The sequence below is a fragment of the Corvus kubaryi genome, unplaced genomic scaffold (assembly GCF_017639235.1).
Source record: "Corvus kubaryi isolate FWS band 111438036 unplaced genomic scaffold, C.kubaryi_AGA036_p1.0 71, whole genome shotgun sequence".
Taxonomy (NCBI): domain Eukaryota; kingdom Metazoa; phylum Chordata; class Aves; order Passeriformes; family Corvidae; genus Corvus; species Corvus kubaryi.
Window position 1 is genome coordinate 6,910,257 of NW_024582059.1, and position 18,641 is coordinate 6,928,897.

Sequence of the window (18,641 nt, forward strand, 5' to 3'; positions counted from 1 at the left end):
CTCTTTGGAGTTCGTTAAACCATGTTGAGTTTATAGGTTGTAGAAGATTGTTTTTTAGTTGATCCATTTTTGGCCTTAATTTTTTTTCCTTCCAGTTTGTATTTGATATCATTTAGTGTCACTGAGAATTCTGTGTAATAAAATAAAATGCTCAAGTGGGTCATAGACAGAAAGCAGTAGTGAAAGCAGCTTTTAAATTTACATGTTTTTATTTTTTGAAAAACTTTGTGTGATAATTACTATTTTTAATGTTTGTATTTTTTTTTTTTGTGTCTCCCAACATCCTTTGAATCCTCAGGCAGAGCGTGCAGCTCTACTGGAAGAACTTGCTACTCTTCGGCAGAGAAAAGAGCAGCTAAAGGCAGAAATAGACAAATACAGGGAATGTGATCCAGACGTGGTTGAAGAGATGCGTAAGTTGTGTATTGTTTAAAGTGATCTTTTGCCTGAAAAGGCCTGCACTTTTTAGCTTAAAATCTGGTATTCAGAGGTTAGTCAAAGAATAGCTGCTTTGCTTTTTAAAGCTGAGCCACACAAAACAGGTACACTGACCATTTCTTTTCGTGTTCTGTTCTATTATATGTGAAGAGGTTTATTGATATTTACTCTGCCAGCTGTTAAGAAACGATCCTATAATTAAAGTACTCTGATGCTTTAGAATTAATGTCAGGATCATCCTTTCCAGAACCATATTAATTCTATAACTTGTGCTAAACCCTAGAATGTGTGTGGGAAGAGGAGTCTCTGGCTTCTGTTTACCTTCAGTTCCATACTGTTAAGACAGGTATCTTTCTACTTACTTCGTCTTGCCTATCTAAAACATTAGCATTTCATTAGATACACTTAATTGTCACTTACATGAAAGCATGTTATCACACTCTTGACTGACTGTACTGTCTCTGACATGCTGGCTTTCAGTGTGAGTTTCTAATTCTAATGGAACACAAGGAATGATGAGAAACTGTAATACAGAATTTAGCACTGAAATGTACTTAATATTCTGATCCTTAGCATGAAAAATGAAAAGCATGCATGAAATTTTATTGAATTTTCTCTACTGCAGCTTTCATGTTTTATTTATTAGGCTCTTACATTGCTACCCAAACACCACTGCATATTCAGTTTGCTGTAATGCCAAAATGCTGTTACAGAGTGACAAGAAACAGGCACAGAACTTTTTCTGAAAAGAGATGTGGCTAAATTTTTCTCTTTCTTTATTCTACTAACAAAGTCCACAGCTTTAGAACTGTTCTGAGAGAAAGCCAGGAACATAAACAGAGTTGGCAGCACTCACTATTTGGACAGATATTATTTATTTTAAAGGGCTGTGACATTTTTTTCAGCTGTTATCTTTCCCCAAGGATGTAATGGTATGCCACGGAATAAGCAAACTTGAGACCTGAGGTTAGTTACTGTGCTGTAAATCCCTCGCTGCCTGCTCTCCTGAGGAGAAGACACATTCCAGCTGATTCCAGCTGTAAAAATGAATGAGGTTAGGCAGATAGCAACAGCAGAGAGATGTGTAGTGTCAGGTATTTTAATGCTGAGGTACCCCTACAGTAAGCACAGAATGGTTTGAGAGCCTCTTTTGAAACAGTCACGATGAGCACGTTCCTAAGTATGGCATGAGGGAGTAAGTCACAGCTGGAATGCTAGGGCAAGCTGCATTAGCAAGCAACACAGAGACTAGTCTCCTGAAAAGAGAGAAAGAGAAGGAAATATAGTACTTGGTTACTTCAGTCATGCCCTTCTCTTTTGTCTGTATGCTGTGGGTTTGGGTTTTTTTATCCAAGTGTGTGGAAGCTCTGTGTGAATTTCTTGTGATGGGACATTTAAGGGACTTGGTGAGGTTAGCACTGTTGAACTATCTGTAGGATTCCCAGGAGAAGATGCAGTAGTGTTTCAAAATTAATTTGTCTTTGAACTTAATTTAAAAAGTTTCTGCTTCATTATATGTTTTGTCAGTCATTGTTGCACTGGCAGTGTGCATTGTTGCTGGCAATGTATGAGTGAATAAATAGTGATGTCAGTTTTGGGGAGTTAATGTCTTTGTCAAAACTGAATGGAAGTTGACAGGCTTTATGGAAAAGAGGGAATGGGGGGGGGGGGGGGGGAAGTGGGGCATTTATCTTGGTTCCAGAGGGCAGAAAAGTGCAAAGGCAAAACAAGATGCAGGAATTTATGGGTTTTAGTGTAAGAAGGCAATAAAGAATCTCAGGCAGTGAAATGCATTCAGCTAGACATAAAAGTTGCTGCTGCTGTTTCACAGGAAAAAAACCGTATAATGAAAGTTTCTCATTCACAGATTTTCGAACTGCACATGGGTGATACGATTTTCTACTTCTGTACAATTTAGATAACATAACCCTTGGAATTATTTTCAATTAAATCACCTGAGCAGATTTTTGACTACCTTATTTTAGAGTCAGAGATGGCTGTTATGTAATAACACTCTTTTTAAGAGTTGAATTGTTCAGTAAAATACATTTTGTAACAGGCAGTTGTCACTTTCTACCTTCGGGTTTTCCCTCTTCTTCCTTAATGACTTCAGCCTGTAAGGAAATCTTTCTGATGCTCAGTAAAAAAATTTCACCATGGTAATTTCTTATCCCATATCACAGAGAGCTGCTTTGGTTCTTGTGGTATTTTAGGTCTATATCAAATTGTCATCTGTTCTCAGTGGCCTTCAAATTTGGTGAATGCTTTGCTGTGTCTTCTTAGTTGCCCTCTCCCTCAGCGGAGTTTTGCAGAAACAAACCACTTGCACAGCAGTAAGCCTCATTAAAATGTGCACACGCACACACACACATATATATATCATTTTCAGGGTCAAAACAAATGTTTGAATGATTCATAGCAAATATCTGAAGACTCAGCTAAAAACTGAACATCTGTCTTTGCTTCCTGAATCTCGTGGTGGGAAAGTCAAGCTTGACCATGTAACTAAATATAATATAATGCATATTCACAAGGGAGCAAATGGGAAAACTAAAATAATAACTCTGATTTTTGCTGACTTCACTGTTTATTCTTTTAGTGTCACTAACAAATGTTTTGCTCTATGTCGTGGCTTAGTTTCCTTGGCTTTTGTATTAGAAGTACATTGCAGTATAAATTTTAATGCCTTCTCAAATTTACAGAATTTGAACACAGAATTTGAGTGTAACAAGTAACTAGAGTAAATAGCAGAAGCAGCAAGATTTAGGAACTGACCACTAGAGGAAGCTACGTAATAGTCTAGTCTTGTGGATATACTCAGATAATTCCATTTTACAGGTATGGTATTGTAAAAATATGTCTAGAACAGCAAAATATGTGGATTTTTTTCTAATGACCTTTGCAGTTCAGAAGCTGGTCTTTGCCACTTGGTAATGTTGTTTAAGACACCTTCTGTGAGTTAGGATTGAGTAATAAATTACTTTCTCAAAGGCAGTAAAACTGACCAGAATCATCTGAAGTAAAAAAACCCAAACAAATAAATTAGTGGGATTTTATACTTTCCTATTAAACTTGTGGTCTGCTTCAGATGGTGCAGGCCAGGATCATTGTTTCTCAGCTTTGAGGCATGTCTATGTAGGCTGGAATATATTCTCATGGGAGAGCAGCCATTGTAGAGAGATTTGTCTCTTATGTGACATAGCATGCGTGTATGCAAAGCTGGATGCATGTGATGATGCTAGACTCTCTAAACCTTGTGGTAGAGGACAAAGCCATGGTGAATGCAAGCTTACAATAGTTCATAATTTACGCAGATTTTCATGAAGTCTACAGAGAAAGCTCCACCTAACATCAAGATTAACCTGCTGCATAAGTTTAATTTTTTCTGCCCACCAGAGAGAGGTGTTAGGGAGCTAATAAAATTTTTCTCATAATTAATTTTATAGAAAAGTTTGCCTGGCAACATAAGTGTATAAATGATAGGGACTTTACTCTTGAGTTGCTGGTCAGCTTGTAATTGGAAACAGCTAAACATTTTCAGTGCTCACTGTAAAATAAACATTTCTAGAATTTCAAACTTCTTGTTTTTTCTCTGCAATAAAAGAATGTTGGTTTATGCTTTATTAAAACATTGTCAGGCCTTTGCTTTCTTTTTTTTTTCCACAATAGTCATGCTTTGTTACTGTGTGCCTTTGGATAGGGCAGCTCTCAGAAAGAGTTACATACTGACTGAAGTGACTTCTGTGTGGTATAATTGCTAATATTTATGGGGCCTGGGATCTTGCCTGTCAGCATTCCTTTTTTATTTAGCATGTTTTTAGAATGTCTGGTTACTGATAACTTTTATGTCTTAGGTTTTTACCTTTAAAACACTGATCTGAACATGTCTAGGCAAATTGTTTTCTCAGAAATTAGCAAACTTACCAGATACAACACATGTAGCAATTTTGGTGTCAACCTTTTTACTTTAGTTCTCTCTGTTTATTTTTATCCTGTAACAAGAGAGGCAAGTGGTTCAAGTGGACATGATTTCAAACCACAAATATCCACATAGTTATCCTTTTGACTCTCTGAATGTATGATCTCAGAGGCATCACTACCAGTCCAATTCAGGGTTGGATTATCTTCTAAAACTAATACTTACATGATTCTGTGAAAATCTTGGTAAAGCATCCAGACTTTACTGAATACCATGAAAATGTCGTGCTATATGTAATACGTACTTGAAAACATCTTTTTTCATTGTAGGTGCTTCAAAAATTTCTAATTCTGATGTCTCCAAACACTGAAAATTTCAGCTTGACATACTGTTTTGAGGAATTGTCAGGGTATACAGACAGTATGAGAAAATAGTTCTGGATTGTTCAGTTTTTTTCATTCATCTTAATATCCGAAGGGTGAATGCTGAAAAGTTAATGTTGATTTAGCTACTGGATTTTGTGGGGTGCATAGTTTGGGGATTTGTTTTTTGGGGGTGGTTTTTTTTGTTGATACACCCAGCTATTCTCTTATGTTCACATCAGTTTGAAAATATGTTACATATGCAGGTGTACTTCATGTTACAAAAACTTTAGTACCAAGTGTTAGATTCTTTGGGGGATTCTTAGTAATGCTGGAATAGTCCCTGTTCCCAGAAGGGAAACAGTGGTGAAGAAATGAAATGAAGATTGGACTATCCTGGCTAATGGAAAGACTTTAAAATGAGTTGCATCAGTTTTGCTTGAAATCTGTCAGAATGCCACTAATTTACAAAAGGATTTAATGGATTGTCTTTTATACTTTGTGGTAAAGATTGTTGTTCAGAAATCATATCAGAAAGGTGATTTAAACTAAAAAGTCTTGTCAGCAGTATCAGTTAATGAACTATTAAGTATCTGTTTTTAAAAATGTAATGTTTCACTTGGGAAAGTGAATGTCTACAAATCATTTTAATCCTGGTCTAGGTGCCACCAAGATCAATAGTGTACAGACGAAGCCTATAGAGACAATGTTTTTTTAATCACCTCTAGATGTGGTATGTTCAGTTTGCAATTAGGAGGATGTTTCCTACCTACTGACCATGAAATATGCACCTGGCATCTGAGAGACAAGCTGTGCTTTTTGCAGTTTGTGCAGCAATGCCCTTAACAAAGGTCTGCAGTTAGAAATTAGTCATTCTGCCGATGTTAGGCTTGTGTCTTCACTCACACTTATGTTAGTCTTAGTGGGTTAAACTAAGCTTTCTTTGGAGTGAACCAGACACTTGCTTAAAAGTACATAGAAAAATAATAGTTTTAAAAGCAAGGACTCCTTTTTTTTACTTAGTCTCATCTTACAGAGTATTGTATATTTATTACATTCATCTCCTGAGGATCTGGATGAGGATATGACAGGAAATAGACAATGGATGTTTGTGTATGTAACTTGCAGGCTATCTGCTACTAATCAAAGCAAAACTACACAGCTCTCACATGCACCCCTTTTTTTTCCTCCTTCATCATGGAGTACCAGAGTATATATAGATGTGCACCAGTAATGAAAGGACACATTTACTCTACTAATTCTCAACTAATTGCAGCATCAAACTAAGAATTTAGTTTTGCTTCCCCTGCACCCTGTACTGTTCTTGGAATGGCTTGTCATCCATTTGGAAGGTTGACAAATTAAATTACCTGTTCAAAAACTACATTAAAAGATAAATCAAACTTAAAAAAATGAACCATAACTTAGTTTCTAGGAAGAGTGAGGAATAATAAATGTACTTGTATGTAAACACCGTTACATATAGTAACGGTAAAATCTTATGTGTTAAGTAAAGTTGAGAAAAGGAACAGGGTACTTAATGAGTGGAGTTACAAATGTATACCTGGATCACTGATCCAAGCTCCTTTGGTAATCATAGGATGCGAGATGGAATCGCAAGTTCAAGCAGTGTATCTGCTCCTTTATCTTCAGCCCTTCCATTTTTTTTTAAACTTGAAAATCAAGGGAGGCTTGTTTGCATTTTGGTTATTTAAAAGGCTGGTCCTTTGACAGAGGAAACACTTGCTAAACAGAATCTGGCTGTGATTACCAGAGGCTGTAACGTGGTGGTTTAAGGACTTTCCCTGACAAAAGCAAGTTAAACAGTTCTCACCTTGGCCCTTCATTCCGGTGCTGAAGTTCACCAGTGATAAAAGCAAGTTGTCAAATCAAGTTAGGAACTCATGGTGGAGATGCCTGTGTCTTGTGATGGACTCTCCTGAGGTGTTTGAAATCTCTCTTTCCATCCAGCAGATCTGTCTAATGAAGTCTTTCACTGCCTTCTTCACAAGACTTTCATACATGTGGTCATTTGTCATGTACCTCACAGAATTGTCTGTTGTGTGATAGTTGCCCTGAAGAGCAACCAGGGATCTTCTGACCAACTGAGCAGGTGACAAGTTTTCATAAGGGCATTTTCATGAACTCTGCAATGAGTTGAACTCTTAGAAAATGGATGTGAAAAAACTGAATGAGGGAACAACAGGAGTAGGTAAATGGGTGAGCAGTGGGAAAGAAAGGAGAATATAACAGCTGTGAATAATGATGAGTGAAGGGCCACCAGGACAAACTGGGCAGCTTAAGAAGTGTTTGTACATACATACCCTAAGGCACAAAGCTTAAAGTGAAATGTGGGGATGTTGGCTGAAGCTGGAAAGCTTAAGTCCAGAAGGGTCATTTGGCTTTCAGCAAAAGGCCCTTACTCTCTGCATTTCAGAGAATTTCTCTGTGTTTGTGTTTGGTCTTTGGGTAAGAGGTTACTCTGCAATGAAAAACTGTCCTAAATATTTGGACGCATGCATACTTGTGTTTTTATACCTCAGTCACTTTCTAGCAAGACTGTTCTCAGGGAGTGTCAACTTAAGCCAACTTGCTTTAAAATGAAGCTGCATTTTAGCTAGTTAAGCAAAAAGCTGTGTTTTGTGGGTGGGGCTTGTCTTGGACGCACAGAAAGGAGGCAGCTGGAGGACCAAATCTTTAGATAACATATGTAACAAACACCTTACTTAAATAAATTTGCCAGTCAGACAAGGTACCTTTTCTTGAAATCAAATGAGAACACTCACAAGACATGGTTTTGTTCTTTTCCTCTATTTTGTTTCTTTTTTGTTTATATTGGAATGGCAGAAAAAATATGTAGAGTGAGGGGCTCATGGGTGAAATATGTGGGAATAGCTTTATTGTCTGAGCCAGTAAATCCTTATGGCAAAAGCTGTTGAGCTGTTTAGGAATGGTAGACACTTGATAAAATTTGTGATGTGGAAAATGGCTACTTAAGGCTACATTTATGATACTCCTTGATTTAAGGAATGAATTGGTAGCAATCCATTTGACAATGTTTTAAAGCCCTTGATGAAAGCATCAAATCGAACTAATCTATAGATCCATTTATATACGAAACAAAAAGGCTTTTGTGGAATGAGTATTTTGCTTCTGTCTCCCAGTGTTAGACCTGCTAGGGTAGTTGTGTATAGTAGCACTCATTCAGATCATTCTGATAAAGTTGTGGTGAAATTCAAAGGAATGTACTGGTCTATATCTTTTCATGACTTTCACATGCAAAATTAGGTCAGGAAAGGTATTGTGGATTTTAGTTCATTGTCTTTAGTGCTAACAGGCAGGACTGTCAAATTGAGGTCTTCCCTGGCCTTGTTTAAAAAATGAATTGCCAATCTCATATGTTAAGATATCTCCCATATTTTATGGGATGGTATGTTACCATCTTATGGGTTTATCTGGATTATGACTGTATATTCCTTATATAGATACCTTGTTCTGTGCTCTTTAACTGCAGTTTTTGCAAGGCAGGTTGTATGAGTGCAAGACTAATGTTGGCACATTTGACAGTATTTCCAATGGTTTTTCTTCTCTTCTCACTTTAACATGAGCTAGTTTCACTGAAAAGAGCAGGATATCAGAGAAAAATTCAGAACAGAAAACCAATTGGGAAACACCTAGAACAACACAGAGGGTTTCTCTCTGCCACTGTAAGAGACCTTTGTAGATTGGGGGAAGTTTGTCTTTGGTGTTTTGACTTGGTTTTGCATGATACTGTTTTAAGGAAAGTAAGGAAATACAATCCTGATGAAACAGCAGTAGTGTGAATCTCAAAGTACTTTATAGTTTGTGAGCAATTCAGTATCAGAAAGGGAGGTGGAACTGATCAAGCTCTGTAATATGGTCTGTCATGTATGTGTATCTGCTCAGTGGTTGTATTAATGAGCTGGACAGTGCAATAGAAGATGTTCTTTTGTTACATTCGCAGATGATGAAACTAGGAGAGACTGCACAGAAAAAGGACAAAATGGGATTTCAAAATGATCATGACAAATTGCAAAGATAGTCTAAAAAACACTGGATAACATTCAGTAGTAGCAAGTGCAAGGGTGTTACCTGTATTCAAGGATATTGTGCTACACAAATGATCTGAGGTAGCTGGTTAAGTGGGGACGATTTGAAAAAAGATGTCAGAGTTACAGTAGTTAACAAGATAAGAATTTTCGTTGTGCCAGGAAAAATCCCCATACTAAGATACAAAGCAGAAGTATAACCAACAATGAGATGTATGAAATAATCTTTTTGCTCAAGGCAGAAAGTGTGGCACTAAAGGCTTTAGCATGGCTTCATCTGTACGACACTGTGTCAGTGTTGGGATATCCTACCTGGATATACCCGATTTATTTCAGAGCATTCGTATATTGATCTAACTAAGTGTTCAGAGCAGAGCAAAAGGACATTGAGCAATCATATTCTAAGAGACAAAAAACTTTACAAGAATAGGGCTCAAAAGAAGATTGTTCCTGGTGGGTTTTGCATATCTGTATCTCTTCAAGGAAAGAAAAGGAACAGCCTGTTACTCAGGTTCGTGGAGAAGATGGCAAAAAGTAATAGCCTTAAATTGTAGGGCCAGAAAAAGTTAAGTGAAAAACTAATGATAGCAATAATCAAACATAGAATTAGACTGCCTGGGAAGGTTATAAAAGCTTAATACTGGAAACCTTAAAAACAGGCAACAAATGCCTCAGAAATGCCATAGGTAAAGTTGAACATGCCTTGAGTTGTGGTTACAGAGACCTTCTTGTGATGCCTTCCAGACTCTTCTCTGTGACATGTGAGGTGACTGCAGACTGCAATCCACAACTGGCCAAAACCCATGGTGTCCTGGGATGGGCCTCCTTCCGAAGTACAGTTCAGCAGCTCAGAAGTGTACAAGTTCCTATAACTGTGCTGAAGGTGTGGAGTATATTAGCGAATGAAGTGGGGAAAGAGGAGTTGTCCACTGCAAGAAGAACAGAGTGGTGTCAGGGAGCCCTGAATCAGCCCTGAATCAAGTTGACGTGCTTGTTTATATTTTGCAAGCACTTTGCTTCCCTGTGGTCTTTGGATGAAAATTGATGTATTTTAGTTATGCAGCTGAGATTTCAGTGTGAGTTTTCGGGTACAATACTTGAAAGGTAAATGGTCTTTTTCTGTAGGTACATGAATATAGTAAACTTAAGTGCAAGAACATGTCTTCCATAGAGGAATTTCTTGGTAGCAATTCTGACAAATTCTGTTGGACGTTTTTCAAGGAAACCCTGTGTACATACTGATGAAATTTGACAGTGTGACCTTTTCATATGGGACAGAGGGAGCTTTTTGCTGATGAGACTTGACACATTTTTCAAACACTTTGACAAAGATCACAGACCCTTTAAAAGCATATTCTCGGCAATGTGGATCAGCTTCTTAGTAGCTTTACTGTGCCTCACCAGGCAGACAAGTCTGGTACTGTGGCATCTGTTTGCTCAGGTTTATTTTCAAGCACATATACACAGGTATTGCAGCAGAAATGCTGATTTAATTAATTACTATATCAGTATTCTTGAGTATTTTTCTATCACAAGTAGCTTATATTGTGTTCTATGCTTTTCAAAATAGTTGTAGATCAGTAGGTAGCATTCGTAATTGTCAGTGTTTTTCTTGCAGTGCTGAAACTTTATTCAGAGTCTAAAATAAGTCAGTATAAAAAGTTCTGTTGAGTTTTTGATTTAAATGAGAACTCTTATTTACACATTGACTTAAATTTAGTCATGAATTCTGAAGCTTTGTGACCTGTTGATTAATATCATGAGGAAAAGTGTTGTGTGGGATATTGGAGTGTGGGGGAAGAGTGATGTGTTATTTTGGATTCAAAGGAGTTGACAGAATTCTGATGTGCTATCACTTTTCTACATGGCAGCTCTTTATTCTAAGAGGAAATGCCTCTTTGGGAAGCATGGGGGAGGATAAAGATTTCCAATAGTGTGGAGGTATCTGCCTAATACAAGGTTACAAAACATTCTTTTAAAGCTCTTCTTGCCACATTGCAATTCACCCTGTTGACAGTGTTGTAGATTACTTATTCTCAAGGATACTCAAATACGGACCTTAAGAAGCCACCTCATCACATCACTGCCATAAATAGTCTCCAATGGCAAGCCACAGGCTCTTGATCAGAGTCTGTGGAGTCAGTTTGTGAATGGATATGTGGGTAGGAGTTACTAGGCAATAACCTTTTGTACTTTCTGTGGATGACAGGTGTAGAATTTCTATGCTCACCTTCTACCCTGGCCTTTGGAGATGGGATCTTTATTTGCATTAGATATTTTCATTAGTGGGAAAAATTTTGGAAACTGCATCACGGGATATTGTAGTGATGCTGCGCCAGCAGAAGTAGGGAAGCAAATCTGTCACAGTGTGATGATGGCAAGGTAATGCTTCTGGAAAGTAAGGGCAACCTATGTGCAGGAGAATGGATAACTCTCTGCAGAAGGCAGTGGATAATCAGAGTCATGGGAGGTTCAAGTTCACATACAGTTCCTGTGGTAGTTGCCATTTTTCATCTTTGAATTCAGTCTAAGCAAATGCAGAATTATTATGGGAATTCAAATCCACCTAATGCACTTAATTTACCCTGACCAATTTCACAAGAGAGATTGGGAATCTTTGGGCTAATAATCCTCCCTCATCCCCGAGAACAGTTGCAGCTGTTCCCTGCATTTCATGCAGAGGAATTGCAATCCATGCTGTAAAATTACTCCCTCACCCACATGCTGAAGACTGCAGTTGTATTTTGCGTTAATCTGCTAACACCCCACAGGCTGATGGGTGACTGCCTCCTTGGTAAGGTGCTAATTCCCTCTGCAGTCATGTGCCTTTTAAGTGAGGAAGTCCATACAATTTCCTTGTGGCGCTAGTTGTGGTAGGTCAAAACTGGCACCGTAGTGTGTAAGCTTTATAACTACAATTATCTTTTGTTATTCTAGGGAAATAGAGGTTCCTGGAGCTAGAAGTCCTTAAAGTTGTCCAGAAAATGCCAGAGTAGGATCTAGGAGATCAAAAACAGCTACAGCTCTTTGTCCATGTCTATCAGCTCAGGTGGTTGTGAGCTGGATCTGGCTGCTGGTTTGTTGTTGGTTTGTTTCTTTTACTATAGCTATTGGAACTATTATATGTTGCCTTTACAGGTTGAATTTGAGTACTATTCCATGACTGTATCCTTAGTGTTCCCTTAATGATATGTGTGAGACTTAAAAAGGATTTTAGGAAGAACCCAAAGTAGGTTTGGAAAATGTTTGTGAGGAAATGGTGGTGGTTGGTGCTGTCACAATTGTTTTTCACCCTGTGGAAATATTTGAGACTTCTACAGCTCTTGGCCATTCAGTTTTGGAATGCAAATAGGACTTTTAATTCCAACCATCTCCACCTTCCAGTGAAAAAAGTGAGAGAATCTGGGGGAAGGAGGAAAGAAGAAAGGAAGGAGGAGGCTGTAGTTTTGCAATATGCTTAGAATGACTGTAGGTCTTCCTGAGTCAGATCAGAAACATAGAGGCCTTATGATGATTTGAGTCAATATATAATGCCTGTTGAGATTTGTTAGAAACACTCTTGTGCTGATGTTCTGTGCTGCTGGCCTTGACTCCTGACCAGGTGCTGTCTATTTGCTTTAGAAGCTTCTCAGTGCACCTCTGACAGCTGTCCATGTGCCTTTTTATCACCTCTGTCTCCTGGCCTGCTCCAAAATACCTGCAGGTCACTGGTAGAATGCCACTTACCTGCATTGAAAAGCATAATTCCAAGCCACCCTCACTTTCTTTTTAGACATTTACTGCAGCTGGACCTTCTTTTCCATACCTTTATTTTCTTCTGTGGGGATACAGGGGTTTGTCCCTGTGATAAGGACAATCACAGATGTTTGGGATAATGGTTCAGCTCCCAGAACCTGAGCTTTTTGAGTTCCCTGCAGCTCTCCAGAGATACCTAAGGCTGAGGGGAAAAAGAGACTTTCACGAGGACCGGTCAAAATAACTCTGCCCTGTATCCTTTCACTGTTAAGGGCATATTTCCAGCTGTGTTTTGCTGACATAACAGACCAGCACTTTACGTCTCGCTGCTTCTGGGCCTTGGATTGCTGTACACACAGTGGTTGCTTTTGTTCAGTTTTGGAGACAAAATTCAAGCTTCCATTTTCTTTCATATAAAATGCATGAAATTAGTCTGCAGAGGATACAGGTATGTGCTTCAGCTAAATAAATGACTTGTATCCTGCAGACATGGGACTGGGAAAGTCTGTTTGAGGCCTTGTTACACAAATAGGTGAAATAAATATGTAATGTCCAGAACAAATGGATTGTTTTGCTGCTTCCAGACAGCAATCCCATATATTGTCAGCCTATGTGTAGATGTATAGATACATACTGTAACTAGAGCCTAATGGCAATGAGAACATCTGGAAGCATCTGGAAGATGTTGCCTTCTGTATTGCTCACCTCTACTGCATATTTGGCCTTTCATTGTTTTGTGCAGATTCAGTACTGGATCACTATTTAGTAGCTGCCAAAAATCGAGTTCAGTTAGAGCAGCTCTGGTGAGCAGAAGAATCAGAAGGACTCCAGCCAAGTTTGGGACTCGGTGGTTGTGGTGGTTTTGGCAATTAGCCAACTGCCCTTAGTGCTATGTTTGAGTTTCTCCATTTCACAGTTTGCACAGTTGGTGTCCTGATTCTGCTTTAGAGTGTGTGTTTTTGAGTTCCCATGCTATTGCTGTCCTTAGATTTTGAGCTTTCTTTTTCAGTGCAGTCTGAAAACCAACACGGCTTTGTGATCCCCTGGAGCTAGAGAACAGGCAGTCAGAAGTAACATGACTCTGAGTTAGTTACACCCATACATAACAGTAGGTGTGTCTGGGGGGTGTCTGCTTTACTACTCCTGCTTTCCCTCATCCTCCACACGTGTATACATACAGACGATGCAGCCAATGAAAGTCCCAACAAGCAACTATAAAAAGAGTTTCAGAATGTAGTGAAGGTGCAGATTTTCTTCATTTCTGTCAGTTCTTGTGATGGAGTTGGAGGAAGATGGTGGCAAGGATGCAGATGTGGCTGGTGTCTTCAGGAGATGCAGGTCCATAGCTACCAAAGCCTGTCTCTTGTTTCTCTTCCAGGCATGGTATTGCTTACAGCAGACACACAAGATCATGCAGTGGAATCATCGGCAAGACTTAAGACTGATCCCAAGGGACTTAAATCTTGCCTTCAGATAGCTAAATGTTCCCCTGTAGCTGTGAGACATTGTGGGGATTATATGTCTGTCTGTCTGTCTATCTATCTATATGTTATAATGGGATTTCCCCAGTGTAGCTTCCTGCTGCCACTACCATATTTTCTTTTTTAGCCACAAATCAGTTATAGGCAGTGACTGCCCTTCTAACTTGTTGCCCAGCCTATGTCTGCTGTCACTTCAGCCTTTTCTTTGACAGAGGTGTGAAGTCACATTTTCAGAACACATGATCACATATGTATATTTTAACACACATGAGCAGTGTTTGCAGGGTGACAGTGCACCATGCTGCCACTGTTGTGCTGGTCAGCTGCTTCCAGCAAAGCAGAGCTTTCTGCTGAGACCTCACAGGTGCTGTGGAATAGGTTGGCTCACCCACCACTGGGATGCTGTCACCTCACTGCTCTGGATGCATGGAGTTTAATGCCATCCTGATTTCCCCCACTTCATTTCAAACTTCGTTACTTGGAGTCAAATACAGCTGTCAAGTTTTACTGTAGAATTTCAGAAAAATGCTAAGGGAAGTATCGTAGTTCACACATTTAAAGTCTTGACCAGTGGAAGCTCTTACTCTGCAGACTTGCTTTAAATAGGGTTAGGTTAGGTACTGTTCCAAATGCCATTAGCTGCAGGTATATTGTCAGTGCTGCCAGTCATGGAACTGAACAAGTGGGGATGGCAGCAAGCACTCAGCAAAGGAAATAAGTATTATCTCTCTCAGGCTAGGAACAACTTGAATTTCTGATGCATGCAAGCAAACAAAAATGCCATTTTCTCTCCCACTCATTTTTTTGCCCATCTTTTTTGCTTTTCTTTGTGCTGTGCCCAAACTTTCTAATTGTAGGCCATTTTTAGAAACCATTTTATATTGGTTTTGAAATAGCATATAACTCCAACGTAAACATTTTTCATTTCAGTTACAGGAGTATTAAGGTTGGAATAATGAGTATGTGCTAGCAGACGATTTTTCAACATAATTTATTGTTGCTTAAAGTGTAGTGTGTATAACAGTAGATACCTGATCATATATTCACATCTCAGTACCCTGGAGACAAGTTTCATGCTGACCATTCAAATAAGTATTATCATGCAAGTACTAACAAGACTAACTGGGAATAACTAAGTTACATGTAGGCGTGAGAACCAGAATGAGTCTGATAAATTCCCACGTTACAACCTAACCTGCTTGATTCGATTCAGTACTTACTGTAACTGGGAGTAAGGTGATCTAAGGAATTCTTCTTGATTGTTTTGTCTCATGGAAACTGTACAAAACCTGTTTGTAGTAACAGTAATTTACTATTATGTGTTTAGTTCTGGAGTGGTGCTAAGGGACGTAAGCCAAGTTTAATAGCCAGAAACATTATTTTGTCTTCATTTCATTGAAGGGGTTCTCAAATGATACATGATAAACTATTTATAAAAGTTCACATGATAAACTTTTGGATTGATATGATAGACTGCTGCCTTGTCATTTCCCTTATCTATGTAGCATCATGCATACCTATGTGATAGTTTACTTATGTATAGAGAGGATTATGAAATATTTTCCATCTCTGGTATCTTCAGGCCATGTATCTAGTTCTAATCTTGGTGAAGACAATTAAGCCCGTAGGCAAGCCAAACTGGGGTTATTTTATTTTAAGATACACTTTAAAAACTTACAGTTGATCATATGGTATCTTTTACGCTCTTTGCTCCTGTTTTTTTTTAACCTAGCTTTGTGCTTGGTGGAACCTTAAAAGTGTATAGCAAGTGTTTGGAAGCAGTAGAATAACTTCCTCATATTATGTGGTTCCCTAAAAATGACATCAATAAAAATCTAGTCTCTGTGCCTTGAAACTATGTGGTGATTTTACTGTGAGGTATGCTTTTACTGTTGTTGGTGTTTTTCTTTGTTTCAGGCCAAACAAACCAAGTGGCTAAGGAGGCAGCCAACAGATGGACTGGTGTGTATTGCAGCGACACAGCTTCACACTAGAGCAGTTTCAGTAAAAGACCTACTCAGTGTTAAATTTGATTAGGACTTGATGTGGGATAGTCCTTACTTATAGAAACATAGAGAAATTTATTTTACTTATAAAACTACTATGATTCAACAAAAAAAAAAAAATCTTCCCAGTTTAGTTACTGAATGTACTTCATATGCCATAACAGATTTGTCCTTCTGGTGCTGTCTTGCACACTGTATAAATCCTGCAACTTGTTTCCTTGGCTGAATTAAATCTTGTAAGATCAGGAAAGCAATAGAGACTGGAAATGGTGATGCCCAGGTATTCAGAAAGTTTAATTCTATTTTGAATGTTCATTTCTTTCAAAAGAGTAGGATGGTTTGTGGAATCTTATTGCTGCTACCGTGTGATGGATGCCAATACAAAGTAGGTATTTCTCAAACTAAGTGATCAGTTTTGATAGGTAAAATGATGCATAGTTTTAAGGAATGTTACTGTGATGACATTTATATGGAAGTTTAATTCAATTTTGTTGTTGCTTAGCTTTGCTGTATTCATTCCCATTTTGCAGAGGAAGCTATTTATATGTCCTTATGGTTTTTTAAATTATTTAGAATATTGTTCGTAATTTTTTGTCTAGAATAGATCTCCTGCTGATGGACTGCTGATCATTGGTTATGCCAAATGCAGCAGGATATCATTGTCTTAGTCTTTGGACTATTATTTTATATCTGGGTTGTTTACTCCATATGGGGAAATAAAATTATGTATTTGAAAATAACTTCTGGGAGTTGTCAGGGCTTTCTGCTGTTGATGACAGGCTGTTCTCAAGGCCTCGAGTGAGGTAAAGGAACTGTGCCTCAGCCTGTGCGAAGTACTTTGCTATTTAATTAGACAATTTGGTTATATGCTGCAGCATATTTTTCTTTTGAAGAGACAGTTTTAAAACCAAATGTATGATAGTTAAAGAAAAGAAAAACAGATCTCTAAGCTGTGCAGAGACAGAGAACATTTCCTCTCTTAAGGAACGCTTCAGTTTATGGGTGTTAAAAATGACGTAATGAGTTTCAGTAAATGCTGCAGTGAAAAATTATGTTAAATTGAACAAAATGTATATGTTAAAATAATAACCTGATGCTAAAAGAGAAGTGCTGACTAAAGCTTCTTGAATTTTTTTTTTTAACTTTATATACAGTGTCTGAACAAACACGCAGGACTAGAAAGGACCTTACAGCTAATTTAAATCTAATTTTTGTAGCTGTAGACAGTCACATAGTAGGTGTCTAGTTGAAGAAGGACATATAAAATACTCACTATGCATATTCACACTTACCTCATCACTATAGCAGGCTTACACTGTAATAGTAGCTTTCAGTCTCCTTGTAAAAGAGGAGCAAGAAAAGATAAAGATAACATATTTTAGTCATTGCTAAGTAAATGATTTCCTCTTTTTTGGAGGTTATTAACAAAAGCCTTGTGTTTTCTGTTCTAAATCTACGTAATAATGATGTTTCCCACTATATACCTTTTTCATACACACAAGAGATACTGCAAATGGAAGGATTTTTTTTGGAGCCAAGACTATAATTCATGCTTTCCTAAATAGTCAAAATGAATGTTCTCCATTCTGTTTACAGATAACATCTTTTCAATAAAGTCCTGGGCCAAGCGTAAATTTGGATTTGAAGAGAGCAGAATTGATAAAGGTTTTGGAATCCCAGAAGATTTGGATTACATTGATTAGTGTTCAGTTGATGACTGACACAGTTGTACATAGTTTGTTATATATTCACAGCTGCCATTTCAATGCGAATCCTTTCCAAACAGGTGACCACCATTTAATTTGCTGGTTTTGTTAAGGTTAATAAAATTCTAAAAATATTTGTTGCAATTTTTTTTCTTGTACTCTACTGTAGATAGTAAATCTCTTGGTTTCTTCTGTGAGACAGAATGGACAGAGGTTATAGGGAATAATTATTACAGAGTCTTGAGACTGGATTTAACTCTTCTTTTGGTTAACTGGGAGTAGTAAGCACTAAGAGCTAGAAGCTCCAAGGATTTATGTTTAAACATGTTGAAGGCTTTGGAGTGGGAATAACAGAGGACAGTATGGAATGGGATTAATTTTTCCTTTGTCTCACCAATGAAATAGAAAAGAGGCATAATCCATTAATGGAAAACAATGAGACAGTAAAGAGGTCAGTAGAAAGGCTGAGGTCTGATTTCAGGTAATTTTTTATTGTGTTCCTAGTACTGCTTTTAAGTTTAGTGACAAAATTCTGTTTGTTGTTGAAAAATACTAGTTCAACAGAGCTGAATCTGTTCCAGCAAATATATTGGATTTGATGCTGAGAAAGCTCTCTGGTCAAGAGTGTATCTGCATAGAAGTGGGAACAAAGAGCACCCATCCATTCACACCACAGTGCACCGAGATTTAGGATGTTTATCTGGGATGTGAGTGACTAAATTCAATTTGCTATTCAAAATTGAGCATTTTTGGGGTTATGCACATTTTTTCAATTTCAGGCTAAAAGTGCAGCCAGCGAAAATAGTAAGATTTCAGAGCGCCTCATTTTTGTTTGGTGAAATTTCCAAAGCACCTCACGTTGTATCAGCTTCTGGTTTCTAGTTCTGAGCAGTGCATGGCTACAGCAAGAGAGGTGGACAGTGG

At 38.1% G+C, this 18,641-nt stretch overlaps 1 protein-coding gene across 3 annotated transcripts in view; it reads left to right on the forward strand.

Annotated features, from left to right (window-relative positions):
* The window catches only part of MND1 (meiotic nuclear divisions 1), a 40,823-nt gene extending 22,972 nt beyond the window's left edge, over nucleotides 1-17,851 (forward strand). For 2 of the 3 annotated variants that reach the window (XM_042049876.1, XM_042049875.1), the window contains exons 6-8: nucleotides 299-413; nucleotides 15,923-15,967; nucleotides 17,608-17,851. In XM_042049876.1, the coding sequence (XP_041905810.1) occupies nucleotides 299-413; nucleotides 15,923-15,967; nucleotides 17,608-17,714 (267 nt within the window). In that variant the 3' untranslated portion in view covers nucleotides 17,715-17,851. The remainder of the gene's footprint in view (nucleotides 1-298; nucleotides 414-15,922; nucleotides 15,968-17,607) is intronic. The other variant, XM_042049878.1, reaches the window with a different exon arrangement.
* Nucleotides 17,852-18,641: the final 790 nt, after the last annotated feature.